Genomic DNA, 25,611 nt, shown 5'->3' with positions numbered 1-25,611 from the left:
AATCTATTTCACTACAGGGATTGTTGAGTATGTGTGTGTTTGTGTGTGCCTGTGTGTGTCCAGCCCCTCCCAGCTCACAGACAGAAGGATAACAACAGTTATGTCCTCCTCAACAGCTGCACTAATATGACCGCCGTCTGTGACACACGGGGACTCCCCACTGGCTAGTAAAAGGCACATCTCATTTATAACGCATCAGAAAACACCATCATCATGATCAGAGCTACCTCAGCCCACATTACATTTAACATTGTAGCCTATTGGGCTCCGAAGAGTGTGACTTGCGTGTGACAGAAATAAAGCAGATAGAAGTACAAGTAATGATCTGTTCGGGATTATTACTGTAAAGCGAGGGGTGACAAGTTGGAGTCTGAAATCAGTCAGGGAGACCTCCAGAGATGTTTGGCTAGGGACAGAAGAAGAGGAGCAACTAAATGCAAATGCAAAAAGAATGGCAATGAGCAAAAAAAGCATTAGATTGGCAGAGAAGTTGCGAGGCTACAGTTTCAGTTCCACTTCACTGTCTCCTATAAGCCTGTGGGGCTGCAGAGCTGGTGCCAGTGTGAGGTCTGCCTGCTCGCCTGCCAGTCAGGCCACAAGGCTCAATAGCCACAAGAAATTTACACCACAAGATGTACCCACAGGCTTAGGTCACACTGCATTACATAATGTTATTATAAAATTATCACGCTCAGAAATACCATGGTCTAATCTGACTCTCTGTGAGGCGTGGAGGGGAAAACTCGACAAGTCTACGTAACAAGAAAACCAAGTTTTCTCATGAAGACCAGAGGTGAAATTTTTTTAAAATTCTGTTTTCTCAAGAGCACCATGACTGGATGCACATCTTTCAAAGGGTTTATGACAGGATCATTAAATCCTTAAGACATTCCGTACTTGTTAAAAAAGCGTATTCTACTTTTGCCAAAAGAGTGACACAGGGAGAGAACACGAAAGAGGAAAAAAAAGGAAGAGAGTGGGTGACTGCCAGGAAAAATGGAATAAAAAGAAGCAACTAGACTTTTGAACAAGGAAAAACAACTACTGTACAAGTGGACTCCACCTTGTGAACATGCTCTGACATCTGGATTCATTTGGCCCCTGGGTCCAGAGCACTTCCCTGTCTCTCCATGGCTGTAACTTCAAACATGTCCCTCTCTGAACGTACACAAGAGGGGCAGGAGTCCACCTTTCTTCCTCTCCACACTACCTCTGACAAACAGAAAAGCTGAATCCCATGATTCATTCATTTTCAGCATCACTTATTTTCTGTTCTCCATCAAGTTCTCTCCCACGCTCAAATGGATCCTGTTTTTCATTCTGCGATAAATCAAGTGCAATCATTGTGGGTTTCTCTGTTCTTTCCAGAACTGGGAAACAGGGTGATAACACAAAACAAGAAACCAGCAGCTTTTTAAGTCTTAACTACCACTGCATGATAGTCAACTGAGTATGATTGTTCCGGCTGACCACTGTGTCTGAATCTGGATTTGACCACACTCCATTCAGACAGGCAGTCGTGGGTGGCTATCATTACCATGTCACAGTCTCACATCAGTAAGACTTTTGGGAAATGAAGTCTGTCTGGAAAGAGGCTTTTTTGCATGAAGCAATTATCTTTAATTTCCACCGAAGTTCAAAATGCAAAACACATAATTGTCAAGCTAACTATACAGGAATAAATGAACAGGCACGCTTTGTCTGTTGGCCTTTGGGGATAATCTGACATGCACTCTTCTCAGAATAAACAAGGCATTAAATGGATAAAAAAAATGCCTCTGTTCTTCAATGGTCTAAACATTGTATGTATTTATGTCTCTGGAATGGGAGATTATACTATCTTGTTCCACAAATGCCATGCCATGGAGTCAGATTGCAGTGGCAAATGGCTGAGTGAGGATTTTGTTGTTTTTTTGTTGTTTTTTTGTTACCTTTCATGGCTTTATTCGATAGGACAACTTGGGAAATGGGAATAGAGAGAGAGAGGGGGGATGACATGCAGCAAATGGCCGCAGGTCAGACTCAAACCTTCCCTCAACTCTGGGGTCTCTTCCCAGCTGGGTGTGCCTGGAAAATCCCCAAAGGAAGGTGCCGAAGAAGCATCCCAAATACATGCCCAAACCACCTCAACTGGCTGCTTTAAATGCAACAGAATAGCATGTCTAATCTGAGCTCCCAATGGACGTACAAGATCCTCACTCTATCTCTAAGGCTGAGCCCAGCAACAAGGAAACTCACTTTAGCCGTTTGTATATGCATTATTGTTCTTTCGGTCACTAAACAAAACTCATGACCATAGCTGAGGGTTGAATGCAGATGGACTGGCCAACAGTATGGCACAATGCCAGCATTACTGATGATGCCGCACCAGTCCATTTGTTCATCTCAAGCTCCATTTTACACTCACTGGTGAAAAAGATCTCAAGATTACTTAAACTTCATCACATGGGGCAGTAATCCATTCCCATCCCAGAGGGAGCAATCCACCATTTTCTAGCAGAGAACCATAGCCTCATTTGAAGGTCCGCTTCACACTCAGCTGCAAACCGCTGCAGTGCGTGGGTTTAAGAAGCTATTTTTACTTCACAATCCACATGGAGACCCAGTGTTTTACTGGCCCAATTAAAGCTTCAATCTCACCATTGTGAAGCTGCCGCAATAATCCAGTCAAAACATAAAGTGGCAGCTTTATTTTTCAAGCTACTTTTACACAGAGAAAGATGCATGTATGTTCAGCCTAACTCAGGGGTACCGTCCCATTTGGTCTTAAGGCCAAAACTCAACACAGGACAACGCAGCGCCAGACAGCCGTAACAGAACACTGTTTATACAAGAGCTTGACAAACTCGTTATATCATATGACCAGTAGTAGAAGAATTTGTTGTAGTAGTTACTAGTTAATAACTATATAAAGCCCCTATGTGTAGTACTTGAACATTTCTGACTCTGGTGACTCCTAGTGGTGGTATTGAGAGATGGACTTGAAGTGAAATTAAATGAAATTTGAAGAGTGAAAACATTAAGAAAGTGAGCAAGTCTGCTGAAATGTTATTTGTCCCATTAGATAACAGTACCGATGTTTTCAGATGTGGCTTTTGCTCTAAATGATGCATCAGGTTTTTATTGTGTAGTGCACTTTAGCCTTCACTTGTTAAATTCAAATGTAAATCATTTGTTCAAATTAGAATTTGTAAACACAAAATGTACACAGTGTGAGATGACTGGAGGACCATTAAAAATACACAGCGCTGCAAAATCACTCTAAGGAAAATTAAAGGTTCCTAATTTCACATGTGTGTGCAAATATTTCAATTCAACAAATAAAAAGTTGATAATGTTTGGCCCTGCAGCTTTTCCCCTTATAAGCCAGTGGTATTGCCTCAGGTTTAAGGGTTTATGCTTCTAAAACAGAGTGCATCTCTTATGAAGTGCAAATATGAGTGTGTCTGTATTTTTAAGTACGTGCGTGTAGGCCTGTAGAGGAGGATGTGCATGTGAGTGTATTCTCGCGCGTGCTTGTGGATGCGGTAATATTGTGATAATGAGGTAGGAGACACTGTTCTCATACCATGGAGCTGTGGGCCCGTCCTATCTTGGCAATCAGTCCTGACGACCTGACCAACCGTCTTCTCAGGGAAATATTTTAATCCTACCGTGGGTTTGGGTTTCATACAGGTCACCACACAGATATATGACATAGTGACACATGTGTAGATTACATATCCTTGTTTTAATTAGTAGAAATACTGTATACAGAGTAGGGCCATCTCCCACTCAGCACTGGTCATCTTAGGTTACATGGGAGAGGTGTAATGTCATACAATCTCCCAGCCTCTAACCTTTCAGCAAACTGTTTAATGGTAATAAACTATTAATACATCAATGAATCAATCTGTTGATTCATCATACTTGTTTGGCAAAATCACATGTCTAAAGTCTAAAGTGGGAGCATGACTCATCTGTCAGACAACATGCGCAGACATGCTGTTCGTGCAAATTTGACCTGCATAAACTGGGGCGCTGCACTCCTGGCTAAGTAACTGTGACTCCACAGACCCCTAGAAAAACCCGTATACGCAATCACAACAAATGTCTGTGCACGGATCTCAGCAAACCCTGGCCCCAAATCCTACTATGCTTGTCTTGTCCTATCAGGGGGCTAACAGGTGGGATAATGAGCTTGAGAGGGAGGACAGGAGGAGGTGGTGGTGGCAGAGAAGGAGGTGGTGGATGGGGGCGAGCTCCCCATCTCTCCATCAGCATTCCGGTAATTAAAAAGGCAGCCAAGCTATATCAAAACTTTGTAACATAAACAATTCCACAGATGCCAGGGGCATTTGGGGTGCACTGAGCTATAATGTGATGGGGTGGGGATCACTGCTTTCTGCTCTGGCCAAAGTAGGGAAACATGATCGATGGCAGGGGAATGAGCAGACGAGAGAAGGACGGGGACAGAGGAGACCGAGCATGGGGGCAGTGGGTGAGGGGCAGAGGGAAGGGTTGTTCAAATGGCTAATACCATAAAGGGGAGATGTGGAAGGCCAGCCTGAGGGCAGACTGTTGACAGGCTGATGGACAGCACCTCTGGTCCTAAGCATTAAGGGGGCCACAGGCCTATAGAGACCCCCATTTGTCTTATGTTTATTGGTATATAAATCACAGTGTTTTTTTTTTATATAGTGTGTTGCACTGAAGAGCAGCACAGTGTCGAATACAAAATGCATTTGCATTAATTGATATCTACTAGTGCTTGTTACACAAGGAGGAATAGCCTCCAACACTCAAATACAGCATCAGGAGCATTACTAGAAATACAGCACATAGGTTCATATCCTTTTAACATCCAACTGTTTTTGATCTTCAGACTATAGAAAAGTAATGTACATCCACAAAGACACAAGTACATGAAAGAAAGAATTTGAAGAAAAAGTCATTTCCATGCAATAGCATTTCAGCTACCAGTAGCTTATTGCTTTGCAGACTGCAACATTAAGGGTCAAATTTAATAGAATGGAGGCATTTTTTTTTCCCAAATCTGGAAAATCTGGAATCTGTCATCATGACAATGACAGCCTGGGTTTTTGATATAAACAAAAAACACACTGTTAAGCTACTAAGTTGTCGCATAAATGGAAACTGATGATGACTAGAAACAGCCAGAGAAAGAGACTGGACTCCAGTTTTTCGTTAAAAGGGAAAGAAGGAAACATTTAGGCTAACATAAGATTAACATGAAACAGACCCTCGGACCAACTCTAAGGTGTGAAAGGAATCCGAGATGAAAGGGAGTCTAATGAAGAATTTTCCACTTTTTGTTAGCAGGTGTGGCAACTGTTTTCATTTTTCAGCTTTAATATGAATTGTGCATTGAGGGTCACTTATGCATTGTTTCAATTATGGGCCCAAACTACTCTTTGATTCGGTCTAAACCCTCATGCTCATGCCATTAAAAACAAAAAGAAAAAAAGTCCTCCGATCCACTTTGTGGGCTGAGGTAAATCGATGGAAAATACAAAATAATCAAGATAAATGTCTAAAAAATGTTTGTGAAGGACAAATTCCATCATATTCCTCAAACCAAGTGAAGTATCAAGAGTTTTCTGGAGATAGACTATGTTGCGGTTGAGTTAAGAGCAGACCCATGTAAACCCACTGTTCATTTTGGCAACCAGAAAAGCACACATCATAATCCATCATGGATAATACAACAGGACATGGCTGGGTAGGGTCAGAGCAACATTTCTTTCTGTCTATCCATCTCTCCCATTATTGAACCTCCTCCTCTGAAATACAATGGATGAATGACTGGAGGATCAGTGAGTAAAGCTCACCATGGGGACTCCTTAATGGTGCACTAGGAGCCATAGAGGGAAGGAGGAAAAAGGAGGGGAAGCAGAGGAGTGTCCAACACAGGGCGTAATGAGGAAAGTGGGCTGACGTGAATGGGGGGAGTGATGAAGTGAGGTGGTGGTGAGAGATGGGAGGGGGACAGCCAACTCCATCATAATTTGGGCAGAAGCAACAGTGTGAGTCACAACACAGAGACATGTACAGCATGATGCTCGGCCACTTATGCATAAAAATCACATATTAAGCACACACCCTGATCTCCCACAGGCATCAGATGGAAGCGGCTCTCCCTTTCTGACATGCATGTCTGGCCAATTTGTGATGTTCCTTGTTCCCTCACGCCATGTCTTCTCCCAGGATGACCTTATTTTGTCCACCATCCACTCTACCTTTTGATATATGGGTGAACATTTTCTAAGTCTTCTTAAGTCTGTTCATTTTGCTAGTTATCAGACATTTTGTGAAAAAAATACTCTACTGTCAGCTGTTCATTCATGGACATGTGTGCACATGCAGATCTATATCTCAAGATTATGCACACACACGCACACACATTTTATGGCTTGTGGGATCACTCTGGGAAGTACGGGTGCAGTGGAGACAGACAGGCCACAGGAAAAGGCCAGGCTGGACCAATCAGCAGCAGTTGAGTACAAATCCCATCAGCCAGACAGACAGATTGTGTTCCAGAAAAGCCAAATTCTCTTGGACGGAGAACAAGCCCCGGGAGATGCGACTTGTCTGATTACCAGGAGAACTTCCTGGACATCAAGCTTATTGTGCTCATATGATAGAAGTGAGACTGATGAAGCTTAGTCTACAACACGAGTGTTTGTCCAGGCGAGCTGGAAGGCAGTGTCAAAAAAAGTAAAGTATTATCAGAAAAGCATTCCATGAGAGAAAAGGATTGTGTTGGCGAGAAATAAAGGGGTATTTATCTCAGATTCATTTCATGCTAGTATGTCAAATTATGGCTGAGGAGACTGGCAGCAGGCTAATCTACACAGACCTCATATTTGTTTAGGCATTGGATGTAATATTGGGGAGCACGGATGGTTGGTAAGGAAGACCAGGGCACTTGGGGAGCAGAATAACAGTGATGAAGTAAAATGAAAGGAAACTTTTGGGGTGAAGAAGGAGAATTTTATGTTTACGGTTTGATTCTGTGGAGCGCACTCTTGGCAGCAGGGTTATCTTTGAGAAATGGATTCCCTGCAGTGCACATGGCAGCAAGCAAGCAGTTGGCGTGGTGCCCACCTAGACACAGCATGCTCTTGCTGACAGAGCGTGGACCACAGATGGAGAGAGACACCCAGGAAGAGAGGGAGTCGTCAGTACACGGTAAATCTACAGAGCAAAACCTGTTGATTCAACGATCCTTAAGGCAGACCACAATATACACACACCCCTGATAGAACCCACGTTCAAACACACCTGTGCACACTTTCACTGAAACTTTGCTTTGACCGTCTGCCCTCCCTCCTTTCTCATTTTTCTCCGCTCACTTTCTAGGCCCAACTCCCTACTCCTCTGAGCTCTCGCACATTCATGCCGAGGTGAGAGGGGCAGATGAAAAGCGGAGGTAATTAGGGAAGCTTTGAGTGTGACTTTATGACTGTGAGAGGCTTTGAGCTTTTCCCCTCACTCCTCCCTCCCTCCCTTTGTTCTTTCCCTCTTTTCCCAAGCGAGCGCGAGTTCTGCTTACTCCAGGGGAAACGCATCCTGCCCTTATGTGTCATGTCTACACAGGAGACTAGGAAGGCGTAGCTAAAACACAAACATACTTACAACACACGCACATACACACAGACTCGCAATGAATACGCAATGTATTCACTCCATTATTAGGTCCATAAACACGTCTCCCCTCCACCCTGTATGATTAAATGAGACATGTAGGGATGGATTCCGGATATCCTCCCTAATTTGAGCATGAGCTCATGGTGCACTGCAATGTCATCCTGTGTCCAAGCATCAGCCTCTAGAGCAATAACCCTGTCGGTCAAAACATCTGCAGACACGAATGAATACACACAGACATGAAGTGAGAGGAAAAAGATTATGATGTGAGAGAGTACAGGCTAAAATGATCACAGGCAAAATGTCTGAGAGAACTTCCAGACAAATGCAGAGAGATCGTAATATAGATAGGAGGAGTAGTGCCTGATGAAAGAATGGAGATAGGACACAACAGCCAAGTGATTCATCATTCCTATCACTTGCACACACACTTCTAGACATGTAGTCACACATGCCCTCATTTATAACATATAAATCATCACTATTTAATAAAAATTAACATTTCCTTTACATAGGCTGTGTTGTGCAAGCCACCCAGGATGATCCTCACAGTCAACGTGACAAGCACAAGGAATTTTAATAGTGGTTTCATCTGGGGTAGCTTGGAGACAATAAGGCTTTAAGCTTGATATCCTTGTCTGTCTGTCTGTCTGGATGTGAAGGGGAAATGTGAAACATTGGGGGTGGGGGTGCAAAGAGCAAATACTGTCTAGTGTCTCCAAGTAGGCAATCAAACTCCTAAAGGGGCAAAGAGATAATTACAGTAGGGTGAAATCAGCCACCTGTGAAAGCCTGGCGAGACACACAGTCACTGGGGGAGACACACGAACAAACCATGCAGACAGTGTTTCTCACTTCTCTGAGTCCACCTAAGCCCCTTTCACGCATGCAGTCTATCCCTGAGAAGTTCAGGAACATTTCCTGCATTGGGTCCTGTGTGAATGGGAGCAGGGGCTGATATTACACGAATAAATAATGCATTCACATGGGGGATCAATTAAGTATTTCTGATTCAGGGATATCTGCACCTCCATTTGCCTACCACAAGACCAAATAACATTTCAGGGAAAATGCTGGTATAATAATTTCATGAATGAAAGCATTGATATGTCAACAACAAGCACATAGGTTATGGGTTATGTCATCTTAAAAAACAATTTCACAAGGAGCGAGCAAACTAATCACAGACTCTGCTGGTGATGTACATGTATCAGCAACTTTAAATCATCACATCTTCTGTTGTGTACAATTACATGACTTTTGATGAGATAATTGGCAGTTGGCATGCATAAGGATTGCATTACTGCCATCTACTGGACTGGTTCTTTTCCCGATCTTTTCAGGCATTGCCGTGAAATATGTGAAAAAGCTCAAGAAATGAAATGTTCCTTAAGGTAGATACATGTGTTAAAGTCACTAGTGGTGACTGATCTATGGGAAACTGTTTTTATGCATTCTGCATATAACTTCAGAGGCCCTTCAGTATCCCTTTGACTCTCTTGCAAACACTCACGCGTATGCTATCTCCCAGGACAGCGGGGTCTGGAGAGTTCCTGGATGATGAGACAAGGATCAGCTAATTATGTCGCCTCAATGAGGAAAGGCACCGTCCTTGCCATGGCCTCTTTCTCTTTGCCGTCTCGCTCTCTCGCTTTCTCAAATGAACTCCTTGTCCCTTCCTTGAAGGGCACCTAAAGTTTTAAAAGCGACGCACTTTCATTGATGATAGAAAGCTATCTAGGCCAGCAGAATATATTTCTCTGAAAAGTATTTGTCAGGTCCTGTGAGAAGAATTTGAGCCCTGAGATGGTAAAGCTGACTTGCATGGGTGGTAAATATTGTACATGCTCACATGTCTTTGGTACACATGTATGCGTGCACACACACACACACACTCCCACACACACACACACACTGACAATGATTAAGACGCATATGAACAAAATGTTCAAACATTAACATTACACACACACACACACACAAACACAGATGTCATGGCCTTTAACTGTGGGCCACGTCGCCCCTCATATCAGTGACACTACTGATCAAAACAGTCAGCATTTTCTTGACATCTGCTCCCCAGCAGTGTGAGTATACAGTATACTCAGACACTTGCTCGTCATTTGCACCTGTTATACACATACAGGCAGGCAAACTAGATTGCATGCACAACAGTCTGCAACAAGAAATTGCTTTAATTTAATTGCTAACTTACATCAGGGCCTGCTGGAACCAACTTAAAGTAAGGCTCTGACACAATGATTCTAGGGATTAACTAGTCGTGTGGGCAAACAGACATACAAACATATTCTGGTAGCCAATCCATCTGTTCAACTTACCCTCAGCCAATCAGGAGGCAACGGAGAGGGGTCCAGCCAGTAAGATTGATCCAGATCTGATTGGCTAGAACAGGCTGACAGGCCAAAGCCCTTGATGGCAGCTCTAAACTGGTCCAGATTAGACTGGGCTCTGTGGTTGAACCTACCTACCATCAGGATCCAACACTCACTACCTATCAGCTATGGCATGGATTAGGAGAGTCTGTCTGTTTGTATGCTGGAGGGGCAGAAGATCTGGGGGTCATCTGCATGTAGGGTTTGGGAAAATTGAATAGCAGAAGGGAAGATGGAGGAGAAGATGCATCATGAGAGGAGGAGGTAGTTGAAATATCTACTATGTAGTTATGACTTAGGGTGTGGTAGCTACAGGCTACACAGTGGAAGTCAAATCCCTGAAAATCCCAAAAGGTTATCAGTTCCGTTTCACCAGAGAGCTTTGTTATTGCAGCATATAACTGGACCCATTCATTTATATTAATACAGTATCAGAAACCTTCAAGGAAAAAACTTTGAGGCATTCATAAATGTGGTCTGTGTTTATGGGGTCATACTCATGACAGGACAACTCCCACACATGACAAAGCACAGTAGGGCTTTTAGGGCTGTGAAAACAACGGCAGGCCAATGAAAACAGAAAGACACACACGCACATACAAACACACTCCTTACACACACCATCTTCCTTTTAATGTCCTTTTGGCTAAACTTTAGCAATCAGCAGGAGTGAGTTTGAGTTAAAACAGCGAGAGTGTATAAAGAAAACACACACACACACACAAAGGACTTGCCATGACAAGATTTACAGTACAACTTAAATGACAGACAGATGCAAAGCTGCACAGAAAATAGTGGCCACATCATGAAAGAATTATCAAATAAACACATCAGATTAACAGTGAAAGGGGCAGAGTTTTGCAGCTTGTAGACAACTCGCTCTGTGGTGAACTGCATAGATACAGAACAAACAAAAAGGAAAGCTCCCCACAATTTTCCACCATCCAGCGTGTGAATACCAGCAACCACAGTATCAGCCAAAATCATATTCTAATTACTTCATGTGGTATATGAGCCACTTGCTACTTCACATTCCACTCGAGGCACTCAGACAGCACAGAGACTGTCCTTAGAAGGCCTTGCAAATTGAGGACTAGTGACATCATCATTTTCAGCACTACCATACTCCAGTTTCTATTGTTATTCCATTGTTATTTTCCATCTTGGCCTTTTCTGGACATGTGGAACACCTGATCTTCTTTCTCCAGACAGGCTCAGACATTAGGTAAGAACGAAAAAGGTCATGATGATGATGATGAAAAGGACAGATACCAGGACCACTTTTTGAACAAAGTAATATCTATTCACCGGTCTGCTTGTTAAACAGCTGTAAGAAGAGGTTATCTCCAGCACTTTGCATCCACCAACATGCTAATGAGATATTTCATATATTGGTGGTGTTTTAGTAAAGAGGAAACCCAGAATGACATCACCTTTTGGTGAAAAGATTACTGTTTGAGGAGAGGGTGGAGCTGGGGAGGATACCCTCATTAGAAATGACCAAGAAAACACTGTGGTAGAAACTGGTCAATCATATGTAAGCACACCCTACTTTACCAACATTTACCTTTAATGCAACCATAACTTACAAAATTAACATCATGATGTATTAAAGAACTCTTGAAACTAGAGAATGAGACCATAAACTAAATGTCTTCAATAATCTGAAACAAGTCAAGTTGCACTTAGAATTACCCTGAACTGGAGGACTTAACATCTTCTCTAACTTATTAGAAAACTGTAATAAATCAAGTATAAGATGGGGTAATTTTCTCATAAGCTTACATAAAATCAGACTTCTTTTTAAAACCAGTCACTTCTTGCTCATCATTAGAAACCAATGGAAACCAATGGTTTTAGTATGCTGAGCACTATGTGACTGTAATAAAAAACTGTCCAGATGACATTTATAAGTTAAACACGACAGTAATCATTTCCAAGTGCATGTATGAAAATGAGAAATTCTCCATGAGTGTTTAGTTAGTTACAAGTTTCATTCTCTATTTCTCTATTTGTATTCAGATATGAGTTTTCCATATTGGACAGCAAGACCAGTACATCCCCCATAAAACAGGACTTGGCCACCATGATGTCTAAGCACTTCATTGTCTTATAAAACTAATTGCATGGTACCAAAATTCCTGCAACACTTAAAACATCCAAAGCACGTCTCCCACTCTTTGGCAATGTGTTGGAGGTTTTGAGGAGGAGGAAAAAATTGATCCCTTTCGGAAACTAAATTTAAATGACACTGCAATTACTAGAGGAAGAGGAAGGACAAGCTTGGGCAACTGGTGCACTGCCTGATTCAGTTGGGCGTAGTACAAAACCCTTTGGCAGGCAAGACCTCTCTGAAACAGGCTTTGTATCTACAGCAGAGTCTTGTTTATCCGGAACTCAGACATCTGAACTGACTGGGCTACCAAACAGACATCACAACAACAAAATACAAAAAAAGAAGGAAAAAAACACCAAGCAAAAAAACAAAAATGATTACTGGGCACTGATTGTCTGACTCTCCCAAACTACTGTAATTTCTTCAAGAGTTCCAGTAACTGTTTAGCTGTCCTGAGAGCCAGATCAGATAATGACAAAGCAGACCATCTTCCAACAAACACTAAAGTCTGAGAAAAGGCCTCTGTAACCCTTTTTTTTTTCGCATTTACCCCAACCGATCCTTTTCCGCAGATCTGTTGCTGCCAAAGCCACAGAAGAAGGGAGGAGGGGGGGAAAGTGAAGCCATGCCCATTTTCTTGAGTTGCTCACTTGCCTGCACGCCAGCTACCATGACCCCGGAGTACTAAGTGAAAACTTTTTTTCACCAAATACTGGACAAATAAATATTCTCTGCAAGCAAGACAACAAATACAAACTTTTTTTGTTCTGATTGCTGAATTTGGATTCAAATAGGTGGCCTAGTTCAGCTCCAGGTCAGCATAACGCAGGGTCAAGTTTGTTTATATTCTGAGGTATATGGTCCCAGAGGTAGGTACTAGTATAGCAACTCTTTCCCATCCATCAACAACACAGTGTATCAGACCAATCCAATCCAACCCAAGCTCTGTCCAAACACTTACCCTGGAAGGCATCCGAGTGGCCGGAGAGGAGGTGTTCAAGCTCATAGCTGTAGGAGTGAATGTTGTGGAGGGTTTCTCTTCTTACAGCGAATGTGTAGCTCTCCTCCATCTTCCGGGTGCAGCAGGATGGACCCTGGTGCTTACAAACCAACAGATCCACATCTAGGAGAGTCAAGTAGAAATAAACATGTTTATCATCTTCTTTAGATAAACATTTATATATTTTTTTAAATAGCTAAGTCTGTGGTAACACATACATCAGTAATGGAAATGCAAAATAATGGAGGTAACTAAGTTTGGATGAAATACAAGGAATACAAAATGTCTTTTCTCCTGTGAGATATAAATGTATATGATTACATTGTGCTGTGCAAACATGCGTGGGTATATGTATAGTGTCCTGAGTATGCACATAGATAGACAGCCCATAACTCCACTGGGAGACAGAGGAGGCACCATGGGAGGGTGAGAAAGTAGACCAAGAATTCATCTACGTTTCCTGCTATAAATACCGTCTCTGCCAAATATATAAATATCTTTGAGTCATACAATTGCACACACATCGTCAAGACATACATTTATATATGCATGTGTACTGTATGCCCCATAAAACACAAAATGCATACATGAGATAGTATTTTGCAATGTGAACATGCAAAATTTGCTGTCACTCTAACACACACACACACTCAGTAATTTGTGAAATCGCCTCTAAATCTAGGCAGTCATTAGCCATAATACTGCAGTTCATGAAAACCACATGAAGGCAATGACCTAACTGCAAATACTTTGATCCAAAGAACAGCTCAATCAGGCACAATTACATCAGCTGAAACAGAGTCCACCCTGCCCTGCCAGTGTCACCTGCTTCTCACTATTGCGACACATATAGACACTGTCATGACATCACTGCGACTGGTCACAATTAGCACGGGGCTATTAAAATTGTCCTTTCCCACACGTTTGCTTGCAAAGGGACATTTCCATAATGCAGAAGTCTGATATGATAACTCATTTTACAGGGGGGAGGGTTGGAAGGGGGTGGCTAGAGGCAGGTGTTGTAACCAGAGCCTAAAGCATGGCCTTAGGACAGACCGCAAGACCAGTGCCTCACTGTCCAAATCCCTCCATGAAACACAATAGGGTTGCATTCTCAATCCCTCTTTCCCTTTCTGCTGCCTCTCTCCCATTTGCCTGGCATATCCTAGTGAGGCCTGGGTGTCTCTTAATTACCCAGCGAGGCTCCATTTGTTCCCATCCCAGAGCCAGACAAGTGAAGTCATAACTGGCTGTCCTGCCTCTTCCAGCTCATTATCTCCATCTCTGTAGCAGTCCTCTTTTTTTATGTTAGCACTGTCTCCCTGTAGATACTGTTTCTCTGTTGACACAGTGTGTTTTGCCGAATAACACTGTTGCTGTTCATCAGCGTATAAAGTTTTTATTACCAATTTTGACAAAATTCAATGCGACTTTTGTTTTGGGCTTACATCTATTACATTCCTGGACCTCCCACTAGGCTTAACGGTGTTTTTTGTTTTTGTTTTTGTTTTTGTTTTTTCACAAGAGTGCAATAATAACAAGAAAAACAATCTATGTGAACATGCATGGGTATTTACAGGTCTACACAAACATCAACACAAACTCTCATCAATAAATGAAATGTCAGTTTTAAATGTATCTACGAGGTATAGGTCACAGTGTGAACAGTGTTCTTCATCCTTCATCCAGTCTATGTCTCCCTTTGGTGAATTTGAGAGTATTTTGGTGTCAAACCTCACCAAGAAAAAGAAGCAACCCTGACAACAATTGTCCGCTATTTCTTTAATGAGCAACTATGCACCTATCCAACAATTCATGTGATTCATTTTAAAGGCAACATATGTAATTTCTGAGCCAGGGGTCCCTTACTCATAACTATAAAAACAAATTACATATTCCTTGAAGTTATAGTGACAGGCAATCAAAAAAATGCAGCATTAACATGGATTTTACTGGTTTTGAACTTTGTTGGAAATATATGGGACAATGTAGGTATACACAAAACAAGTCTAGACATTTTAATGTTACATTTGTATTTTTAAATAAGCAGTTTGATGAATTACACCACCTATTACAACAAATTCAACCTAGCAACAAGCAGAGTGGTGATCAACAATATACTTTATATTTTATATCAATTGCTAATTTAAAGCATGATTGATTGTGATTCTGTTTTAAGGTTATCATTTTACCAAATTTGGTGTCCGTCCTCTTTCCCCTTCCGGCCCTGACCCTGTTCTCCTCACTTGGCTGGCTCTTTCTCTCCTTTGTGTTTGTGTGTTATCTGTGATATGAAACTAATATCCAGGGACTCACAGTGGAATCCAGCTTGGCCTCTCCGTCCCTTGCGAGTAGCTGCATGGAGTAAGTGATACCCAGAAAGACTTTGGCTGTTAAAGCCACCACAGCAGTCAGGACAGGCTGACTGTGTCACGAATATACCATGCCACTTTCTAGAATCATTAGAATCCATCTCACTGCTAGTACGTCCAACAGCAAACAAACTGCTGAGTGTGTTCTTTTGTATCTTTGAGAACATTTTACTAACAGTATATAAACAAAAAGCATTTTAGTGGCTGTTGCCTGAAGGGTAAACTAAAATATGCATTGAGGACTCGGGGAAGCAGTCTTCCGAGGACTCTGAGAGTCACTGAAGTTTACAATGTGGGACACATCTATTAATATCTGTCTGCCTTCTTTTTTGAGTAACGTAACGTAACGTAACGTAATGTATTTTTTAACCATACTCCATTAAAATTCTTAGTACACAAAACACACACTATATAAACCTTCAACAGGCATTGACCTCTCCTTGAACTTTTTCACATTTTGTTAGAGGAAATTAAAGAGTTGGGTGTGATTAGCTTTTTAAAGGGTATTTACGGTCAATGTAAAAAAAAAAATATCTACAGATTCCAAGTATTTGCATATATACTCATCTTCTTTAAGAGAGAATTTAGCTGTTATCTTTGGCAACAGTAACAGTTTTGAACATCTGGACAGTGCAATCTTCCCCCATTATTCTTTGCAAAACTAGTCAAGCGCTGTCAAATTGCTTGGGGAGCGTGACTCACCAACAATTATCGAGTTTTGCTTCAAGTGTTCAATTGGATGGATTGGAACGGCCTCTGACGTGACTGCAACAAGATATCAATATCATTGAGTTTAAGGCATTCCTGCATAGGTTTGGCTGTACTTTTGGGCTTGTTATCTTGCTGAGAAATGAGCCAAGATTTGTCATTTTTGTTTACGTCCACTTTCATTTCTTTACTTTGTCACTCAGCTATAAAACTACTGGTGAAGCGCCTGGGAAACAGTTACTACTGTACTGTGTTTCTCCAATCTCTGCCATGGAACCATGAAGCTGAATAAATTAAAATACATAAAACAAACCCCACAACTATTGCTGAAGGGCCTGTAAATGTCTTAATTCTACCAATAAATTCTGACCATGCCACAATGGTTGAGGATCAAGCCCTGTTAAAGCTAAATGTGGTCCCTACTCGACAACTTGCTGTACTGCTCTCTTTTTTTCTTCACCATTCTTTGAATTTTGTTTTGTATTGCTGACAAAATTTGTAGTTTTCAATCACCTTTTTGTGTAGTATGTCCCTATGTTGAAGTTTATGACTACAGATTTACTAATTAGCTGTTGGGCTTTCTAGATACTGGTGTATTTCACAGACACCATCTCATCCATTACACCATCCTGAGGGCAGCTGTGCCAGTGATGATTAAGGAGTGTCATTACTATGACTACATCTGCAATTTTTTTTTGACAGATTACATTTGACAGCTTACCGAGCTTTGAAGAGTTCCCACAATCTGAGCCTACACATACAAAGGGGTGAGGGGAAAAAAATTATTTTAGATGCACTGTGATTCTCTCTGGTTTTGATGCAGAAAAGTCAATGATGAAAAACCTAAAACCAAATTCTCAACAATGTGATCAATGGTCATAATTTTGTAAAGGATTTTGGGGAGACTTTTTACAAAGTTTGTCATAAATAGTGGATGTTGTTCTCAATATATTGTTCTCTGATTTCAAGCAACTCCTTAATGTTACTTAAAATAGATTCTAGTAGTCCAGGGAGGCTGAACTCTACAGGTCTGTTGTAATTAGTGGCCAATGTGTATTCAACTCATTCTGCCTGACTGAATCTTAACACACATTGCTCTTCAGATTGGGTGTCAACTCTGAATCCTAATTCACTTAATCGTACTCAGGTGACAAATACCTCTGGAGTAATTTGCCATATTAAAGCCATGGCTCAGAGGTCTTGACTTGTTAGTCACAATCCCTTCAGCAACACCTCAGTGCCCTTCATTGCAAAAGTCTAAACTCCTGAGCGGAGACACTCTACCACTGTATAATTGCCCTGCTAATTCACATGCCATTCTCAATATGTGGTACTACAGTAGCAAAGCTGAACAGCATACTGCTGAGAGGATAGTTATGTTATTACAACCCTGCTCAAACACACTTACATAAACTCATACTCTCATGAAATGATTTATATGCAGCTCACATCGCTTCATTACAGTATGGAAAATTTGTTTTGACTTGGAATGTGTTGATGACCAGGAGGATTGCAGCTTCCTGATGCTGTTTGGATATTTTCAGGAGAACAAGAATAACTTTGTTAAAATGTAGCCTATTAATGCAGTCACCCTTCTCCTGCCTCAGGAAGCCAGATCCCTTTGAAGTTACCAGATCTACTGAACATACAGGATATTTACTCTATACTTATTTGCTGTGTTTTGGATAGGCCGCATTGAACGAAAACACACCTCAAAGGGTCTTTGCCACATACCTGAGTTCTTGGACAACCTTAAAACTCAACTGGAATGTTTAGATTTCTCAGACCCCAAGTTGAAACTGCCTACGGTGACTGGCACAGAGTCAGAAACATTGCAAGAGGGCAGAGGTTGGATGGTAAGTGCTTAAAGAGGGAAGTGGAGGGCGGGTGGGCAGATGGATGCAGATCTGGTGAAGCAGTATTTTATCAGAGGGGTGTTCAGCCAGACTGACAGAGTGATTATGTTAACATTAAAGATAATCTGTTGAACGTGAACACTTACTCAGGAAAACCAGCTCTCCCCCATGTACTATTTGTATTCCAAGAGCGTAATAAGGTTCATCTTTTGGTTATATTTTTGGAGAGGTTGACGATATACTTGGCAGTCTAACAGCCTCATAAAATTGCATCTCTCTCTACCACAGTAGCAAGCAGGAGGCTAGGGTCGCACACAATCCACTGAAACACAAGATAGTCTTAGGCTGAAATCCAATAAGAGATGCTGTGTAGAGACCGACTCAGACAGAGTAATCAGCTTCAGACTGGGGCAACACCAGTAAGGCTGGACTGTTTGGACTGGAGAAAGAGCATTGAGGTGACTGCCAGTAGGCTATTCACCGTAATTAGTTAATTGACACATATTTTTAACTTACTGATGTATGGACATATTCTCAATCATTTTATGCTGACCCTGATATTGCCTGTTGTGTTTCCATGCAATGTTTGTTAGCAGAGCCCAAGAGTCCATTATATTAATATTTTATGTCTCATTTTTTTAAGATATTCTATTTTTTCGCTTTCAGTATTATCATTTGGGAACACGTACTTTCATCAAAAATCACAATAATATTGTTTACCGCAAGTAATTTTGAGGACAATATATTGTCCGACAAAAGTAGATATCATGCCAAACTATGCTGTGTCTATTTACTTGAAGACTGTGTCAGAGATGCTGCTGTTGTCATTTATTTGAATGACTGTAGTTTCACAACACTAACTGCTGACTCTCTTAAGTGATTTTCACATTACACTGTATTAGGTAATTACGAGAGATGGCCAAGAAGAGAAAACACAGATGCTCAATAATTTTAAGTGTGTATGGAGTAGGTGTGCACCATGTGCTCCTCTCTCCGTGAGAACGGCCAAGTTAAAAAGGGAATCAAAATAACCACAGCCAATCAAAGACTATGTTGAGCTTTGAGAGCTTGCCAAGGCTTTTGACGCTGTAACTGGTTAAGGATGTGGCGACATGTGATAACACACTGGGTTCCCATTCCCTTGCTATTAACACATGACCCTGCTTGCCTTGTATTCAAGATATAAGACACTTTCTCTTTGCCCTTAAAATAGCTCTTAATGAGTCAGTAAATCAAACAATGGCAGCAGAGTAATACACTGAAAAAAGGGCTCTGTGTGGTCACACAAAATCAGATAAGCCCTGTCCGATCAGATGGTTTTAACTGAGCTGTAAAATAGGTTGATCATATCTGAGAACATTAAGCCAACTGCAGACGCAGTATGTCTGTAGACAGCATTGCTAGCCGCCTGCTTTCCAAATGACCTATCTCCAAAAGGCTATATCAGCACACCGTGGTAATCTCAATATGGAGTGTTTGGCGGTGTACCACCGTACAGAAGTGGCCATAACTCTTCCAAATAATCACAGGATAAGCAACTTCATGTCAGTCATTATCTAAGCTTCCTTGGTGCGGAATCTGACAGAGAGATAAAGTCACTCTTTGTGAAGTGAGGTCCAGGGGATTCAATGTCTCCAAAACAAATATTTTGGTCTGAAGTAATTCAATACCAAGACATACAGTACTAATAAAATACTCCAGCAGTTATTCTCAGAGATTGAGCACACATTTAAGTATTTTTGCTAAAACTTGCGAGTGCTTCACCTGTAAAGAATTACATTTTATAACATTCCTACTAATTGGATAGAAAGACTTTTAGAGCTACTTGGAGTGAAAAATATGTACATGGAGCTATTGCTAGATACAAGTAATCCCCTATTTCCTTATGTAAAGGACCCTAACCCTAACCCATTCTATATACTTCTTTCAGCACTCTTTGCCAACATGAGATCACAGTGCTCTTGATAATCACAAGGCACTAGCACTGCTTATTGGACTTGATGCTGTCTTTGGAAGACAAGACAGTCTTAGAAGACAGAAACAAAAACAAATAAGATAAAATATCTCAACGGTAAGAGAGAATTCGTTTCATATAAGATCATATCCAGTTGGGCCAGCTCTTAAGCTCCCTGCTGCCACACTCCTGGCTCTTGGTGAGAAATCCGCTCACCTCACATGAATGAAACGCAGCACTGTGTCCTAAAACAAACACCAGACTGCGAAAAGGGGCTGAAGTTTTGCCACTTCAAATTTCAAGAGTTGCTTTTGTTGGCATTTGATCTGAGAACCGAAGCAGAGTAGCATAATTGTGTACACACACACATATACACCAAATCTCCCACTCTAACACCCCCTTCTACTGGTCGGCACTTTGAAGAACAGATTGCGTCTGACCCAAAACAACCTCTGTAGGGCAAGTACAAATAAAATGCAAAACAAGGTAAAAGCCCAAAATGTAATGGTGAAGCTCCAGCAATGTTTGATTAGTTGTGAGGGGAAGGAGCAGCAGAGAGGTGGTGGAATGTAAATGCACAAAAATGCAGTTCACCACACCTCGTAAACAAATATAAATATTTATATCAATTAATAGTCCAGAATAAGCACCCACAGTTAGTATCTGGATCTCATCAGGCCATTTTGCCAAATAAATGTATCACTATAGTTAGATTTGTCTCAGAAATAAAACATCTTGTGAAATCAGAGGTGGGGTAAGATGATTGCAAACCTTTCACACTTACTGTGTGTATGCTTCTATTTGCTCACTGTCAGGGAAAATGCTAATCAACAGCTCCTATTGCAGACAGAGATACTCTCATGTAGCTTCTGCCAATTCACTGTGGACTGTAAAGGCGAGTCACACAAGCGTCGCTCCAAACTGCTGACATCCACAGAAGACCAAGGTTCTTCCGTTGTCTTTAAGAGCTAACCCTAAACTACTGGTTGCAGTGAAATTGACATCGTCTGTTGCTAGTAGTGACACCCTGCTAAACAAACATATCGAGTGGTTTGGATGCACCTCTAGGTATGCTTCCCACTCAGCTATCTATTGCTCTTCTCCATGTTACAGCTTGCAGACTCAGACTGGGTGATACTTAAGCTGCCACCAACCTGCATATGACACTAATGCAGCAAGAATTCTTGTCTGTAGTCATACAGATAACTGCACATTGCATATGTACTTGAATTTCAGAAGCTACAATTTAAAACATGCACTTAAATCTTCGACACCTCCAAGACTCACATTATGGGAAGCTACTTACAGCAGCTATTAAAAGTAAGGTAAGCTGTAATGGTAATGCCCACTTAATATCCCAATTTGTTGTGTTTAGGTATATGACAATTGAAAAGACCCCGCATAGAAGGAACATAATGTAATTAGTGATGAGTGTTTAAGTCTCTTTCTATTCTTGCAGAGTAACTTTCAAGTAAAACCAGCATAGTTGAACCAAAGCCTGAAGCCACTCAAACTGTGTTTTGCCTCCAAAACAGATTTGGAACCAATGTTTATCCTCATAAAATAACTTTTCCTCAGTGTGCAGGAGGAGAGCACATACCACAAAACCATCAAGGCATTTGAAGCTGCTTCCAAGCATCCCGCTGACAAAAATGTGACAGAGGACAGTAAAAACTCAGGAATCATGTCAACAGAGGTGTCAAAACACTCTACAGGCCTGTTGTGGGAGTCAGGACAATCTACTCTGGTAAACTGTGGCTCACGTTCATTAAGGCTGAAAGAGTTGGTGGTGACTGACGTCTGCAAATTAATCTGAAAAACAAAAAAAATAAAATAAAAACAATAACTCCCCCTATTGTGGACACAATATTGAAGCCTGTTTATCCCCAGTGATTAAACCATGTGAGACCTCTCCATCACTCTAGACTTGTTCTAGCTCAAAAGCCCTGCCTCAGCAGCTTGTGAATGTGCCACGAGGCTTTCTGCCAAAAGAAATTTGCAAAATAATTGTTTAATCTCTCCAAACAGCCTGCTTGTGATAAGCAGCTGGGTGGCATTTGAAACTACAAATTGTGGAGAGAATCAAGAGGCTCTGGGACATTCAACAAGGGTGTCAAATGGGACACATATTCTGGGTAATTTAAGCATGCCATATTAGATATTATAGAAGGATTTTGGGAGAAATCTACATGGCAAGACAAATATGATGCCCAGAATTGAATGAAAGTGCATATGAAAACATGCCATGACACATTTCACTTTCGTAAAATCATTTAAGATTCGGCACTGTGCCTTTTTGTTTAATAGCAGCCTGTCTCCTACATACAAAACATGTGACACATATGGTCACAACCCTTTAAAAGTCTACTGAAATTAGGTGACTAATATGGGGAGAGACAACCTGAAAAAAGTGTAGACAGGGAGCAATATGGTCTCAGTCTCTCAGCCATTCAATCTCTTGCTGCTGTCACTATAGTGGGCTTTTGCTTTTGGGAAACCAAAACATGCATGTCCATACCCACGTGTGCTTTTGACAGAAGCAAGGACAGTTAGAAGCAGTGGACATTAATTAAAGACCAGAGTTACACATACACAAGGTAATTGTAATGCAAGATAAATGTGACATATCTGCGTAAATCTCGCGCGTTAGCCAAAGTGCTCCTCGCTAAGAGGTGCCAAACCCACTGGCTCACCTGTGCCAGGTGTCTCCGGGACGCGGTGCAGCGGTCCGACCTGCCGCAGCTGGAAAGCGGTCTTCACCTCATGACAGCTGTACGCGTCCACGTCGATCAGAGAACTCGCCGTGAATATGACCGCTGACAAAATCCAAAAGGACCCGCAAGAGTTTACGCGTGGGCATATTCCTCGGGACATTGCCGCATCTCACACCAGGTATCCTCGCCTTGGATCGCCTGCTGTAGCCTGACTGCGAACTGAGTGACAGTGTTGAAAATAGACGGCACTTGAAGCGACGGTGAGTTTGAACATCTGACAAGCGTTTCCGTCTGATTCTCACATTATTGGTTGGGGGGGGTGAGTGTGAGCGCCTCACAGCAGAGGTCTGGGGTCTTCTCTTGGACAGAGGAAGAGCGGTGTGGTGGGCTGAAGCCAGTCTGTCCCGCGCTCAGTGCTCCGCTGCCTGCACGGCTGTTCCCAAAGCCTTGCGCACACTCCCCCCCCCCCCTTTCTGTTTACTTCAGCTAAGTGCTCCAACTAAAACTCACTTCAATTATACCTATAGGGACTTGGAGTGTCTGTCTCCTTACAAAAGCACTTTAAATCCATACAACAAAACACTTAAATATGGTATTTATGAGTAAAAATATAAAATAAATTATAATTTAGAGCAACTTTTGTGTCTCTCTGAATATTACCTTCCTCTAAGCTTTTATTATAGGACTGCGTTATTGAATGATAAAGCTAAAACAAAAACGTATTAGACAAAACTTACCACTCTTATAATTAGCTTTTACACTCATTTTGGCAAACCTCTTATCCATTTTATTAGATAAAACAAAACATTGCCTGTACACTAAAAGAGCAAAAAAATCACACCAGTTATAAGCTAAAGGAGATGTTGTTAGTCACTGCTACAAGTAAGGGGACATATTAAAATCTCCAGAGGGTATTAAGTTGGAATCAGTTTATTTGTCTTTTATATAAAGATTTAGGAAAATTAGTTCTTGGATGATAGGACAGTTTACTCTGATCTCTTCGTGTCAGATGATTAAATATGCATGGGTGGTGGGATGGGATTAAACAAAGCAGGGAAATGTGTGTTAGTTTTCAGAGTATGATGATGGTTGAGTCACAACTAATTCTTCCTGCATCAGTGCATTCACACTCCTGTGCTAAATGCTGCTGGGGCCTGTATCGTATATAATAATTGTAATTTGATTAACATTGCTGCCATCTACTGGCGACAATGTTGAATAAAGAAGCAGCTACATAACATGATCTTTTCAGACTGATTTCCTGTCTTTCCAGTATCATCCCTTCAGTTTTGCAACCTCTGTTGTTGAGTTTTAAACATTTTTCTACACCTTTCTATATAGTGTTAAAATATATCTATATAGAGTTTAAAGATCAGAGGTCACTTATTAATTCAAATTTTGCCTGTAGCCCCTTTTTGTCAGATTTGGTGTTCTATATATTAGATTCACTTCAGATTAACATTCAGTGATTCCAAGACCAAAGAACACACAGATAGGCTGATGTCAACCAAGCACATGTAAAATAAATGAAAATGTAATTAGTCTAGAAACCAGCATTGTAAGTATTTACAATGTTTTCTCACATCCTCATAACAGTTTCAAGTTATTAATTCATTTTCAAAATGTGTCACTACATTTCCAAAAATAACATCCTCCTGCCTGGTTCCTACTACACATTTGATGTTAAATACTACCCTCTCCTGCACAGACATGGTACTACGCCAGTGGTCAGCTGCCCACTGTTTGACAGTAATCTGCAAAGAATTTTGTAATATCTTTTTACAACTTTGCTATAGCACTAATTGTAAAGTTGCAATAAAGAGTAATGTTATTGCTATAATCTTCTATTTTACTGATTTGTAATGGGACACACTTATTGGTGTTGCTGGTTTGCATGCCTACATCAGCAGAGGTTTCCAGTCCTTGCCTCCTAAACCAAGGGCACAATTTTCATCTGAGCTTTGGGAGAGAAATCTACTAACCCTAACCCTACTAACTGCTATGGATATTTAAGTTACGTTTGTATTTGTAATACACTTGTACAATGTGTAACCTTATGACACATCCTGACCTGACCTCTCTCTGCTGGCCTGAATTGTATATTGAAGAAGAACAATGAAGAAAAATAACAAGAACAAGATCAAGAACAAGAATTATTGTCTATTTATATAAAATACTGAATCCAGGAGAAGCACAGAATAAAGCTCAGGAAGTAACAACATTTTGTTCATGTATACTCTTAATATGAAAATGACAAATAAACAAACTTGAACTTGAACCTGAACTGATGTCTACAACCCATTAAAGCCTCAATTTAGACCCATCCCACACAAAGAGACAGACATTAGCTCTTCACTCTGTGGGTTTTATAGTGAAAGAAGCCAGACTTTAGAGCTTGTTTTTTAAGAGTAACTGAGGGGTATGTTCACAAAGTGACTCCACATCAGTCAGGAGTACTGCAAAAACAACAAACAAGGCGTGAAGGTCACAAGAGCTCAGTCTCTGCAAGCAGTAGTGAGAAAAAAGGTCTGTGCCTAAAGGTAGCTACCGCAGGTTTGTCTCATCCAGGAACACACTCTCGTAAGGTCACCTGTGCGTATGCATAACCACAACTGTTCACAAGTGACTTCATACCTACAATATAGACTATAATCTATAGTCAACCGCATAGATTTTACATAGTAAAGACTGGAGGGCCATTATCCAGCAGGGTCTGTGACAACTTCAGGATGTCTACAGGTATCAGACACTTACACTGAAAGCTTTTCAGATTTTTCAAGATATTTTTTAACTGAATTTATGACTACTTTTTCGAGAAAAAAAAAATCCCCTGCAATCTGTTGGAATA

At 41.2% G+C, this 25,611-nt stretch overlaps 1 protein-coding gene across 10 annotated transcripts in view; it reads right to left on the bottom strand.

Moving 5' to 3' along the window:
- Window positions 1-25,611, bottom strand: part of gpc5c (glypican 5c) — a 105,268-nt gene that overhangs the window by 78,026 nt on the left and 1,631 nt on the right. For 4 of the 10 annotated variants that reach the window (XM_037083392.1, XM_037083394.1, XM_037083393.1 and 1 more), the window contains one exon: window positions 13,121-13,282. In XM_037083392.1, the coding sequence (XP_036939287.1) occupies window positions 13,121-13,229 (109 nt within the window). In that variant the 5' untranslated portion in view covers window positions 13,230-13,282. Of the gene's footprint in view, window positions 1-13,120; window positions 13,283-22,742; window positions 23,188-25,611 lie in introns of those variants that run through there. The other 6 variants (XR_005072070.1, XM_037083398.1, XM_037083399.1 and 3 more) reach the window with 4 other exon arrangements.

This window comes from Acanthopagrus latus, chromosome 21 (genome assembly GCF_904848185.1).
Source record: "Acanthopagrus latus isolate v.2019 chromosome 21, fAcaLat1.1, whole genome shotgun sequence".
Classification (NCBI taxonomy): Eukaryota; Metazoa; Chordata; class Actinopteri; order Spariformes; family Sparidae; genus Acanthopagrus; species Acanthopagrus latus.
Note: the sequence above shows the minus strand (reverse complement) of the source record. Positions and strands in the feature narration are given on the sequence as shown.